Source organism: Hypanus sabinus, chromosome 23 (assembly GCF_030144855.1).
Source record: "Hypanus sabinus isolate sHypSab1 chromosome 23, sHypSab1.hap1, whole genome shotgun sequence".
Taxonomy (NCBI): domain Eukaryota; kingdom Metazoa; phylum Chordata; class Chondrichthyes; order Myliobatiformes; family Dasyatidae; genus Hypanus; species Hypanus sabinus.
This window is the reverse complement of record NC_082728.1, coordinates 4,868,495-4,881,629: the sequence shown is the minus strand read 5'-3', so window position 1 is coordinate 4,881,629 and position 13,135 is coordinate 4,868,495. Positions and strand designations below refer to the sequence as shown.

Sequence of the window (13,135 nt, the reverse complement as noted above, 5' to 3'; positions counted from 1 at the left end):
TTTTACTTAAAATGATATATTGATAAAACTTTCAATATAAATCTCAGAACACAGAACTGTAGGGGCCCTTCTGTTCACAATGTTGTGCTGATACTGTAACCTATTCCAAGATCAATCTAGCCCTTCCCTCCCACAAAGTCCTCCATTTCTATATCCATGTGCTTGCCTAAAAGTCCCTGATAGATCGGCCTCTACCTCCACCCCAGCAGCACGTCAACAAGCAACAAGAGCAACAAAATACAACAGAACGAGCACCTTCCCCCCTCCCACCCACCCACAGACAGGTGTCCAACCCCATCACCCCAGCAGTGAGTTCCATGCACCCACTACTCCATAAAATATCCTTCCTCTGACATTCCCCACCCCCATACTTTCCTCTAATCACCTCAAAATTATGCCCCTCATATTAGCCATTTCCCCTCCGGGAAAGTATCTGGATGTGCACTCGATGCTTAACTCGACAGAGGCGGAACACAGGTAGTGTGTGACTGCGCTTGCCAACATCAGCTGCTCTGGATGTGTAGTGGAGAGTATATTGACTGGTTACATCATTGTCTAGTACAGAAACACTAATGCCCTTGAATGGAAAATCCTACAAACAGTAGTGAGTGCAGCCAAGTCATCACAGGTGCAGCCCTCCCCACCGCTGAGTGCATCTTCTCCTCCTGCCATCTGGCAAAAGGCATCGAAGCATTCGGGCTCTCACGACCAGACTGTACAATAGTTCTTCCCCCAAGCCATCAGACTCCTCAATACCCAGAGTCTAGACTGACATCTACATCATTATTATATTGAAATTTGTCCTCTACTATTCCTATTGTCTTGTTTATTAATTATTGTACTGCCCTGCACTGTTCTGTGCACTTTATGTAGTCCTGTGTAGGTCCGTAGTCTAGTGTAGTTTTTGTGTTGCTTTACATAGTCTAGTGTAGCCTTGTGCTGTCTCACGTAGTCTAGTGTGGTTTTGTGTTGGTTCATGTAGCACCAGGGTCCTGGAGGAACATTGTTTCGTTTTTACTGTGTACTGTACCAGCAGTTTATGGTTGAAATGACAATAAAAAGTGACTTGACTTGATTAACATGGACGCTGTCCTATGAAAGCAGCATCCATCATCAGAGGCCCCACCACCCAGGACATGCTCTCTTCTCACTCCTGCCATCAGGAAGCTGGGACAGGAGCCTCAGGACTCACACCACCAGGTCCAGGAACAGTTATTACCCCTCAACCGTTTGTTGTCTTTTACACAGTGGTCATTTATCCAGCCTTCCATTGACTCTATTGTGTTTCTTGGATTTACTGTGTATGCCACAAGAAAATGAATCTCAGGGCTGTACATGGTGACATAAATTTACTTTGAACTTAGAACTGACAGACCCTGGCAGACAGGACTCGCGCGCGCATACACACACGCACACACGTACACACACACGGGACTGACCTGGAGCACCATGACACATGGAGAAATGTAACAGTGCAGATCCCTGGAGGTCCACACAACAGACACGTCCAGCACCGTGCTCGGAACTGGCCATCTCATTATAGGGCGGATATGGAAACTTTAGACAGGGTGCAGAGATTTACCAGAATTTCTACCGGGATCAGACTCATGAGGAAAGATTGAGCACGCCAGGGCATCTCTCTTTAGAGCGAAGGAGGATGAGAGAAGACTCCCAGGTGTACAAGACATTAAGAGGTATCAGGTAGACAGCCAGATAATTTCACCCAGGGCAAAATGGCTCATACCAAGGGACATAATTCTAAAGTGATTGGAGGGAGATGTCAGAGGAAGTTTTTTAAAAAACACAGAGTGGTGCGAGTTTGGGGTACTTGCTGCCAGGGCTGGTGGTAGAGGCAGATTAGGGGCATTTGAGAGACTCATAGGTAGGCACATGAATGACAGAAAAGTGGTCTGTGTGGGAGGGAAGGGTTAGAGTAGGTTAAACAGTCGGCACAACTTCCTGGGCTGAAGTGCTTATCGCGTGTACTGAGATACAAGATCAGACCATTACACGGTGCATTGAGGTAGAACAAGGTAAAACAATAACAATGCGGAATAAATTGTTCAGAGCTATAGAGAAACACACACACATACACAGAGAGCTCGGCAGGCGCTCGGGGACACACGAGGTGACTACAGAAACGAGAGGACAGGGTGTGCAGAACCACGTGGAGACACACACACCAGTTATTACCCCTCAACCATCGGGCTCTTCAACCAGTGGGGATAACTTCACTCCCCCCATCACTGAACTGTTGCCACAACCGATGGAATCACTGTCAAGGACTCTCCATCTCAACTTCTCGATATTTATTGCTTTTTATTTGTATTTGCACGGTTTTGTCTGTCCTGATGGGGCAGCCTTTCATTGCTTCTGTTATGGTTTTCGGATTTATTGAGTATGCCCACAAAAAAAACGAATCCGTTAATAAATTTACTTTGATCATACTCTCGGCACATAGAGATGGGCAGGTATAGCCAACCCGTGGGTCCAGGTCCGGGTCAGTCTCTCTCTCACAGACACAGACAGACACACTCACACACACTCACAGACACTCACAGACACACTCACACAGACACACACACACACAGACAGATAGACAGACAGACACACACACACACAGACAGACAGACACACTCACTCACACACACACTCACTCACAGACAGACACACACACACTCTCTCACACACTCACCCCTACCAGTACAACAACGACAGTCCATCGAAACGCTCGGGCTCTGCCTCCTCGGACTGAGACAGTAAAGACATGATGATAGGCGGCTGACACACAGACTGCGTGCCCCCTCTCTCTCCCGCCGGCGAGGAAAGCGCCGTGTGCCGTCCAGCCCAGCGGGCCGGGGCAGCGGCCGGACTATAGCAGAGTTTCATTTATACAGCGCCTGTCGCCACCTCGGGACGGCGCAGGGCGAACTGCAGCCAATGACAGGCGTGGTCACCCCTGCCATCTCGGCAACTGGCGTCTGCGACCGCAGTGCCTCCATTCAGGGGTGAGCTTCTCCCACAAAGCGGGGACTGGGGGCATCTCCGATGATTCAGAAACACCCCGAGATCTTGGACGCGGAAGATTCTGCGGGTGCTGGAAGTCGAAGAGCAGTACACAGAAAGTGCTGGAGGAACTCAGCAGATCAGGCAGCATCTAGCAGTGTGGCGAGGCAAGAATTAAGAGAAAATGCGAGCGAGGATAGGCACAAACAACCCAAGCGGGAAAGGACTTTGAACAACACAGCTCGCTGGGCAAACGACTTCAAGGCAAGGATGCACACTAACACTTACTATTGATCGACTTGATGATACTTGCATAATCAATCACAATACAATAGTACAGGTCTTATTAGCCAAGAGTATCGACAAGTTAAATTGGCTATTAACACTTGTATCACCATAATTTAATTGGTGATTGATTATGCAAGTAAGGAATTTAAATATTCATAATTTGACCAATTAGTCCATATTTGTATCCAACTCAAAAGTTCAAAGTAAATTTGTTATCAAAGTACATATACGTCACTATGAACGACCCCGAGATTCATTTTCTTGCAGGCATTCACCAAAAATTTAATAAACAATAGAATCAATGAAAAACCACACCCAACAGTACGTACAAACAACCAACGTGCAAAAGACAACAAAGATTTTTAAAAATAAATAAATAAGCAATAAATATTAAAAACATGGGATGAAGTGTCCTTGAAAGTGGGTCCATAGGTTGTGGGAACAGTTCAGCGATGGGTGGAGTGAAGAGCCTGATGGTTAAGGGGTGATAACTCTTCCTGAACCTGGTGGTGCGAGTACTGAGGCTCCGGTACCTAGTCAAGGTTGAAGTGAAATATGTGGTTTCATGATCTATCCAGAAGACCAAGCACAGGTGAATGGGACTAGTTTAGATGGTTGGGCCGAAGGGCCTGTTTCTGTGCCGTATCACTCTGTAACTGCAGCAAATAGACAAGAACGCCCTGAAGGCACCTCCCAATCTCCACCACAAGAACTGCAGGGGCCTCCCAAGGTCAGAGGTCCTCTGGAGGTCAAAGTGAGTCCTGGGTCAAATCCGGAGGTTGGAAGGTCAGGGATAGGCAAGTCCAGAGGTCAAAGCCCAAAGGTTGATGCCCATGGGTCAGTGTCTCCGGAAGTTGGAAGCCTGATGTCTACAAGTCTGAGAGTCTGGTGTCAAGGACTGGAGCCTGCCAATGTGTGTGAGAGGCTGGGAGGGTGGAAGAGGGGCTTGTTTTGCTGTTGTTGTTGCTTGAGAACATTGTAGACATGCTCTCACTGGAGTTTAGAAGAATGGGGGGGGGGGGTTCTCATTGAAACCTATTGAATATTGAAAGGCCAAGTCGGGGGGTATATTTAAGGTGGAGGCTGATAGGTTCTTGATTAATCAGGGTGTCAAGAGTTATGGATAGAAGACAGGAAAATGGGGTTAAGAGGGATAATAAATTAGCCATGATGGGATGGCAGAGCAGACTCAATGGGCTGAATGGTCTAATTCTGCTCCTATGTCTTATGGTCTAATACTTGCACATCCTTAGATATGTTGGTTGTTAACACAAATATTTTACTGTATGTTTCAATGTACATGTGATAATTTTGAATTTGGGAACCTCATCCCTTGCCAATTCCAAGTAACGCACCATCCTGACTTAGAAATATTTTGCCTTCTTTCAGCAAAAGCCTGGAACGCCAACCCAACAGTGCAGTGGAAGCAGGCTGCCCGGAAGGACTCGTTGTTAAACAGGGTGGCTCACTGCCATTTTCTCATGGGCAGTAGGGGTGGACAATAAATCCTGGTCTTAGCAACAATGCAGACATTGGAACAAATTATATTGTATCTGCCACACCGTTTAACTGCAGAAAAATTTACCTCAAAACTGATTCACTAAAGGAGAAGTATGTCAAGACTCCCAAGGGATGTGATCACTTTGTCTTTATTAGTCTTTATAACTGAGATTTGAAAGGATTTGAACTCCTTCACACTCATTAATCTGCCAAATCCATTCTCTGCGCTCCACATGACTCTGCTTACTACAATTAATTTCTTTCCCAATACAAATGAGGATAATCTCTCTTTGCTGTCACACAATAAGTAGGCTCCAGTTACAGAAATCTGACTTGTGATTAATAGAATAATAACAGGACTTTCACATCAAGCCAACACTGGCTAAAAGTGACTGAGTCACTCTCTCTGGTGCCATGTTCGAGTATTCTCTCCCACACAAGGACAGTTCATTGCAGACAGCGTGCATCTGTGTACTATACATCACGGAAACCAGCCTCTCCCCTCCATGGACTCTGTCCGCAATTCTCGCCGCCTCAGTAAAGCAGCCAGCATACTCAAAGACCCTACCAACTCTGGGCATTCTCTTTTCTCCTCCAACTCCCATCGGGCAGAAGATACAAAAGCCTGAAAGCACAGGCCACCAGGCTCAAGAAAAGTTCCTACCCCACGGTTCTCATACGATTAAATTTCTCCCTGGCACGATAAGATGGACTCTTGACCTCTCAATCTACCTCGTCAATGACCTTGCACATTGTTTATCTGCTCTGCATTTTCTTTGTAATTCTAAAACTTTAAGATTCAAAGTACATTTATTATCAAAATATGTATGCAATATACAGCCCTAAGACTTGTCTTCTCCACAGACAGTCATGAAACAAACAAAGAAAACCATGGAACCCAGACGAAGAAAAACATTAACCTCCCCCCCACCCCACATGAAAAACAACAAATTGGAAATGGCTACTAAAAAAAAGCAAAAAACACAGAATATAAAACACAAAATTGGTAGAGTCCAGGCATATTCAGCTCAGTGTTCATTATTTGCAGACCGCCTGGATTCAAAATCACCCAAAAAAGGAGCAACCAGAAACACATCACAAAGCCTGTCAATTAAACCTTGCCCAAGACCCAAATCCTCCTACAGCATCAACGGGGAGAGAGAGAGAGAGAGTTTCCGAATACAGGGACATTCCTCCAGGAGCACTGAACGAGTGCAAGAGGCTGTAGATGGCACTAACACCCTCGCCTCGATGATTTCAATCTTCCTTGGTGCTTTAATCGACGAGATCAGCGCGAAATGGAGGCGATCATGGGCTTGTACCCTGTAGGCTTCTTTGCCACAAGGCCTCACAGAATACTCTTGGAGACAGCAAAGTGCCGCATTGCTGAATCGGCCTGAAAACGCACCACCAAAATGTAGATCCCAGGCTCCAACAATAACAGAACCACTTTTGAAAGAAAAAGAAGATGTAAAAGAAGTGAAAAAAGTAGTTTTGTGAACCGTCCGGAGGATGTCACCCTTGGTCAAGTTGTTTGCTGGCACCATCTCCTTCCAGATACTTTACTCTGCATTGTTATTATTTTAACTTTTTTCTAGTTCAATGCACTATTGAATGATCTGATCTGTATGAACAGTATGCAAGACAAGCTTTTCACTGAACGTTTATCAACAGTCCATCTTATCGTATGTATTATTTATATAGAACATCTCACTGCCTCAGTAAAGCAACCAGCATAGTTAAAGACAAAATTCAAAATAAATTTATTATCAAACTGTGTATACCCTGAGATTCATTTTCTTGTGGGCATTCACGGCAACATGTCTACTTCCTTAGAAGTTTGCAAGGATTCAGCATGACGACGTCTGAGACTTGGGTAGAATTCTACAGATGTGAGGTGAAGGGTACACAAAGTCCTTCAACGTAAAATCCTACAAAAAGTAGTGGATATGGCCCAGTCCATCATGGGTAAATCCCTCCCCGCCATTCAACGCACCTACACGGGAAAGCAGCGTCCATCATTAGGGACCCCCCACCACCCAGGACATGCTCTCCCTGCTGCTGTCATTAGGAGTAAAGTACAAGGAGCCTCAGGATTCACACTACTGTACCAGGATCTGGAAACCCCTCAGCTATCAGGCTCTTGAACCAGAGGGGATAACTTTATTCAATTCACTTGCCCCATCACTGAAATGTTCCTACAACCCATGGACTCACTTTCAAGTATTCTTCCATCTCATGTTCTCAAGGCTTACTGCTTATTTATTTATTATTATTATCTCTTTCTTTTTGTATTTGCACAGTTTGTTGTCTTTTGCACACTGATTATACACTCAATTGGTGCAGTCTTTGATTCTGTTATGGTTATTCTATGGATTTGTTGACTATGCCCACAAGAAAACGAAACCCAGGGTTGTATATGGTGACATATATGGACTTTGGTAATAAACTTACATTGATTTTTTGAACATTGAACATCGAAACATACAGTGAAATGCATTGTTTGTGTTAATGACCAACACAACCAAAGGATGTGCTGTGGGCAATTAGGGTTAGGGTTAGGGTATCACCACACATTCTGGCGCCAACAAAGCATGCCCACAATGTTCAACAGAACAACACATGCAACGATAGCACAAGAAGTCAAGACCCTTTTCTCCCACTCGTTCACACCCATGGAGAGGCCTCCAGACCCTGATTTTCAGACAACCCCAAAACTTGCCAATCATGAAACTGAACATTCGGACTTGTACCGGCCTCCAGCTCCAGGACTCGGTGGGTCATCCCTGGCATGAACTCACAAACTCGCAGATGCCAAACTACCTCTTCTTCTGAATAATTAGATTCAAACAAAGGCACTCCAAGACACTTCATACTCCGCAGAAGAACGTTCCTTGTCCAAGGTGCCACATGGATGGAACCGCAGACCTTTTGAGTTTCCCCCGCACCCTCCCATAACTTCTCTCATTCCAGCATGTGGAATCCCATAGATCTTTTCCCAACGTTGGCCCTTCAGTCACAGTGGTCCCACGGTACATATCGGTTAGCATGACACTATTATAGCTCAGGGTGTCAGGGGTTTGGTGTTCAATCCCAGTGTCCTCTGTAAGGAGTGTGTACAGAGGTTTCCTCCGGGTGCTCTGGTTTCCTCCCACAGTCCAAAGACACTGGAGTTGTAGGGCAACATAAATGGGGGAAAAGCAGGTAATTCACAACCACTGACATTGAGTTGGGGTTTTGCTTAAGAGGCTGGTCTGATGTGATGATGTTATTACGGGAAGGATGTTTAGTGTGCTTTGGCTGGGTAAGTTTCGGAGCTCAATAAAATGTGTTATGGGTTTCATTAAAGACAAAACACTTCAATTAGTTTTATTTGCAAAACTCTACATTGGTGATTCCAGTCCTCTAGGACGATTCCGGAGTCTGAACATGATGGCCAACTCAGTCGCTTTGAAACTGCCGGAGTTTTGGAAGCAAAATGCAGTTGCTCGGTTTGTACAAGCTGAGGCCTAATTCGCTCTGTGAGAAATCACTACGGACAACACCGAATTCTACTACCGACGCCTTAACGAGGCTACCACCTCCGATCATTATCTGGGTCCAAACATTCAATATTTTTCGGCATGTTTAGCCTGAAAGTTAATTTTTTTCCGAAGTTGATATAGTTAGGGGCTATGATCAGGTGTCTGTGTGCTTGGAGGACATTCCCAAAACAGCTGTGATAAACCCGTTTGGCCTTTTTGAGTTCCTGCACATGCCGTTTGGGCTGAAAAATGCAGCGCAGACTTTCCATGGCTGGTGAACTCTGTATTAAAAGTTTTAGATTTCCTTTTTGTTTACCTGGATGACGTACCTTTTCGCCCCTGCATCCAAATCCGAACACATATCTCATCTCTCCACACTTTTTGAGCGCTTAAGCCAACACAGTTGATTATTAACCCGGCTAAATGTCAACTTGGGTTGTCAACCATTGACTTTCTTAACCCTTGCATCTGTGCATTAGGTGTAAAACCCCTCCCATCAAAGGTAACTGTTACTATGGATTTCCCACCAACCCCCTACTACCAGAGTTTTGTGGCATGGTGAATTCATCACTGCTTCATTCCAAAAGCAGCTGACCTTATTGCTGCCCCAGCATAGTGTGCCTAAAGGCAATACCCCTAATCAAATGCTTGACTGGTGAGCAGACAGGACCAGGGCATTTGATGATACCAAACGAGCTCTTTCTAAAGTGACCCTGCTGGTGCACCCGCTCCCCAACGGATCTATAGCCTTTAGTACTAACGCCTCGGACTATTCTGTAGGTGAAGTGCACAAACAGCTGTTCGGAGGTGTGTGGCAGCCTCTCGTCTTCTTCATTCGGCATCTCTGTCCCCGCCGAAAGGAAAAACAGCATGTTGGACCGCCAGCTTCTTGGCCTCCGTCTGGCTGTCTGCCACTTTCATTTTCTTCTAAAGTGTTGCCATTTACAGCGTTTGCTGACCATAAACTCCTCGTGGACACGATAGACAAAATATCAGACCCTAGGTCTGCATGGCAGCAACACCACCTGAACATCACACTGCCCAGTGTTAATATACCACATTCCAGAAAATTAATGTGATATGATATTCCAGTAACATTCCACATTCAATTCATTTTTATTCTCATGAATTTTCCGTGAAGAGGACTTCAGAAAGGGTAAGAGGAGGGAAAACACACCAGTCTTCATAGAGGGATCAGCATTGGAAGGGATGAACAGTTTGAAGTTTCTGGATGTCAGCATCTCTGAGGATCTATCCTAGGCCCAACGTATCGATGCGGCTACAAAGAAGGCAGGGAAGCGGCCATATGTCATTAGGAGTTGGAGGAGATTTGGTATGTCACCAAAGACATCTGCAAATTTCTACAGATGTACCATGGACAGCCCTCTGACTGGCTGCATCACCGTCTGGGATTAGGATGGAGGGGAGGGGGGTACTGCGCAGGATCAAAATAAGCTGCAGAAAGTGTGAACTCAGTCAACTCCATCATGAGCAATTGCCTCCGTAGCATCCAGGACATCTTCAGGGAGCAATGCCTGAAAAAGACGGTATCCATCATTAAGGACCCCCATCACCCAGGACATGACCCCTTCTCATTGCCACCATCAGGGGGGAGGTACAGGAGCCTGCAGACATCGTCAATGATACAGGACCCCCATCACCCAGGACATGCCCTCTTCTCATTGCTACCATCAGGGAGGAGGTACAGGAGCCTGCAGACATCGTCAATGATACAGGACCCCCATCACCCAGGACATGCCCTCTTCTCATTGCTACCATCAGGGAGGAGGTACAGTAGCCTGCAGACATCGTCAATGATACAGGACCCCCATCACCCAGGACATGCCCTCTTCTCATTGCTACCATCAGGGAGGAGGTACAGTAGCCTGCAGACATCGTCAATGATACAGGACCCCCATCACCCAGGACATGCCCTCTTCTCATTGCCACCATCAAGGAGGAGGTGTAGAAGCCTGAAGACACACAGTCAATGATTCAGGAACAGCTTCTGTGTTGCCTTTATGACAGTTATTTAGTTTATAATATTTTCGCTTTAGTAATCCGTTTGTTAGCATTCTAGTTAAAGTTAGGATTGTTTAAAGTAAATTCGTTGTCAGTGATATATCGCGGCATGCGATGACGTCACATCTGGTTTCGCCGCGTCTTGTGGGAAAATACCGGTTTGGGAGAATCGGGAAGGTGGGGGCAAGACATGTGTGAGTCCAGCAAGGAAAGTTTTCTCTCTACGCACTAGAAACATAGTGAAGGCAACGCTTTTTCACCATACGTTAATGAGGAAGAGTGAACAGTAAATGGTTAATCTTACTGTGATCCTGTCGTCATTGACAAAGGTTTAACTCGGTGTTTAGTTCGGCGTTCCGTTACACCCGAGCGAGAACACTACAGTGAAAAAGCGGCATTATCACGTGTTTCAAGTGCTGCAATGACAACTCGATCCAGCGTCAAGTCGTTGTCACCCAGCGACGGGAGCAGTAGGACATCATCAAGTAAGGCCGCCCATGCAAGCGCTAAGGCAGAAGCCGCCAAGGTGTGAGTGCGCTACGCCAAACAGGAAGCAAAATTGAAAATGGAAGCGGCTGTCAGAGAAGCCAAAAACCAGAAGGAAGCAGCTGCCAGAGAAATGGAAAAGGCTGCCAGAGAAGCCCAAAACCAGTTGGAAAGGGCAAGGATAGCATCAGAGTTAGAAGTGCTGACGCTGGAACGAGAAGAAGAAGCTGCCAGGGTGGAAGAGGAGTTCATAGAAGATGCTGAAGAAATGCAAGATCTGGTTGACGTAAAATCTACTTCAGAAAAGACCAGATTGGAACACACAAGCGACTATGTCCAATCTCAAATAGACTGGAAGATTTGTTCTTCCTCTCCATACTTATTCGATTACGCCCCACTTCATGAGGAGTCCCAGAGAGGCCCAATTGCATCACATCCATCCGAGGAAGACAATTTACCCTTGCAACTCCGCGATGAAGTCAAGAATGAAAGGGCTGATGACAAATACTTCTCGACACCAAACTTACCAGATTTGGTGAGAAGAGAGGCAAAGGCTGAATTCAGAACAGCAAATTCCATAACAGAGGTACGCCCTCGGTCATATACCCGCCGACATACTTCCCCAGGCCGCAGGCCACTTGCAATTGAACCCCTGGCACAGTATTTAGCACGACGAGATCTCGTCACTTCAGGACTGTACCAGTTTGACGATAAACCTGAAAATTACCGTGCATGGTACTCCACATTCACCAACGCTATCGACGGAATCCAGCTCAGAGCAACCCAAGGGTTGGATCTTATGGCGAAATGGCTGGGAAAAGAATCATGCGAACAGGTGAAACGCATACGTTCAGTGTACATCAACAACCCCGAGCTAAGCAAAGCATGGGAGAGACTTCGGGAGGTCTATGCGGCCCCCGAAATTATTGAAGCGACGCTATACCGACGCCTGGAAAACTTTCCTAAGGTGTCAGCCAAGGATCACATTAAGTTAAGGGAGCTCGGAGATTTACTCATGGAGATTCAAGGCGCCAAAGAAGATGGCTATTCAACTGGTCTAGTATACCTAGATACTCCATACGGGATTAGACAAATCGTGGACAAACTTCCATTTGGGCTGCAGGACAGGTGGGTGTCTGTTGCCTCAGAGTACAAAAAAGACCACAATGGTCGATTTCCTCCCTTTGAGTATTTCACTAGGTTTGTGTGCAGGGAGGCAAAGAAGCGAAATGACCCTAGCCTCATGGGTCAAGGAAGCAGTACAGTTTACACCAAGCCAGACAAATCCTCTTTGAATAATTTCAACATTAATAAACCCGTCTCAGTGCTTAAGACTTAAGTCTTTACAACTAACCACGACCCTAGCAAGAATTGCCCAATGCATAACAAACCCCACCCCCTCAGAAAATGCAGAACGTTTAGGGAAAAACCCCTTGAAGAGAGGATGGCTCTTCTCAAGGAGAAAAGAATATGTTTTAAATGCTGTTCCTCGACCTCTCACTTTGCTAGAGAGTGTACGATCGCTGTGAAGTGTCCGGAATATGATAGCACTAATCACGATGGGGCCATGCATCCCGGCCTGTTACCGCAAACCGATAACGCTCCTTCACCCCCACAACAGGACGGCGGGGAGGGAGAGGCTCACTCCAGGACAACTGTTGTCAGCTCGAGCTGTACAGAAGTTTGCGGTCAAGCTCAGTCAAGCCGTACTTGTTCAAAGATCTGCCTCACTAAGGTGTACCCTAAGGGAGCCAAAGACAAGGCCATCAAAGCCTATGTAATTCTGGACGATCAGAGCAATCCCTCACTAGTCAGTCCAGAGTTCTTTAAATTGTTCAACATTGAGAGTGAGCACCTTAGAACTTGCTCAGGCAACATGAAAACTCATGGAAGGAAGGCAGAAGGCTTCCAGCTCGAGTCCCTGGATGGTAAAGTCATCATCTGTCTCCCTCCACTCTTAGAGTGCAATGAAATTTTGAATAACTGCACTGAGATCCCGACGCCAAGTGCGGTGCTACACCAGCCACATCTCCGCCACATCGCCAAACATATCCCAGAACTGGATCCAAAAGCAGAAATACCCTTGCTATTAGGAAGAGATGTTCTTCGGGTGCACAAAGTTAGGCAGCAGGTCAATGGACCACACAACACCCCCTTTGCGCAACGCCTGGATTTGGGCTGGGTGGTGAAAGGAGAGGTGTGTCCTGGCAATGTACACAAACCGACGGTTAGCACACTCAAGACCAATGTGCTGGAGAGTGGCCGCCATTCAATTTTTCAAACCCGCACAAGTGTCAAGTGTATTAAGG

At 46.2% G+C, this 13,135-nt stretch overlaps 1 protein-coding gene across 5 annotated transcripts in view; it reads right to left on the bottom strand.

Moving 5' to 3' along the window:
- Positions 1-13,135, bottom strand: part of stxbp4 (syntaxin binding protein 4) — a 166,909-nt gene that overhangs the window by 145,440 nt on the left and 8,334 nt on the right. The window contains exon 1 of one of the 5 annotated variants that reach the window (XM_059948192.1): positions 8,635-8,698. The exons of 2 other annotated variants lie outside the window; for them this stretch is intronic. In XM_059948192.1, the coding sequence (XP_059804175.1) occupies positions 8,635-8,663 (29 nt within the window). In that variant the 5' untranslated portion in view covers positions 8,664-8,698. Of the gene's footprint in view, positions 1-2,695; positions 3,202-8,634; positions 8,699-13,135 lie in introns of those variants that run through there. 2 more of the 5 variants (XM_059948191.1, XM_059948194.1) reach the window with 2 other exon arrangements.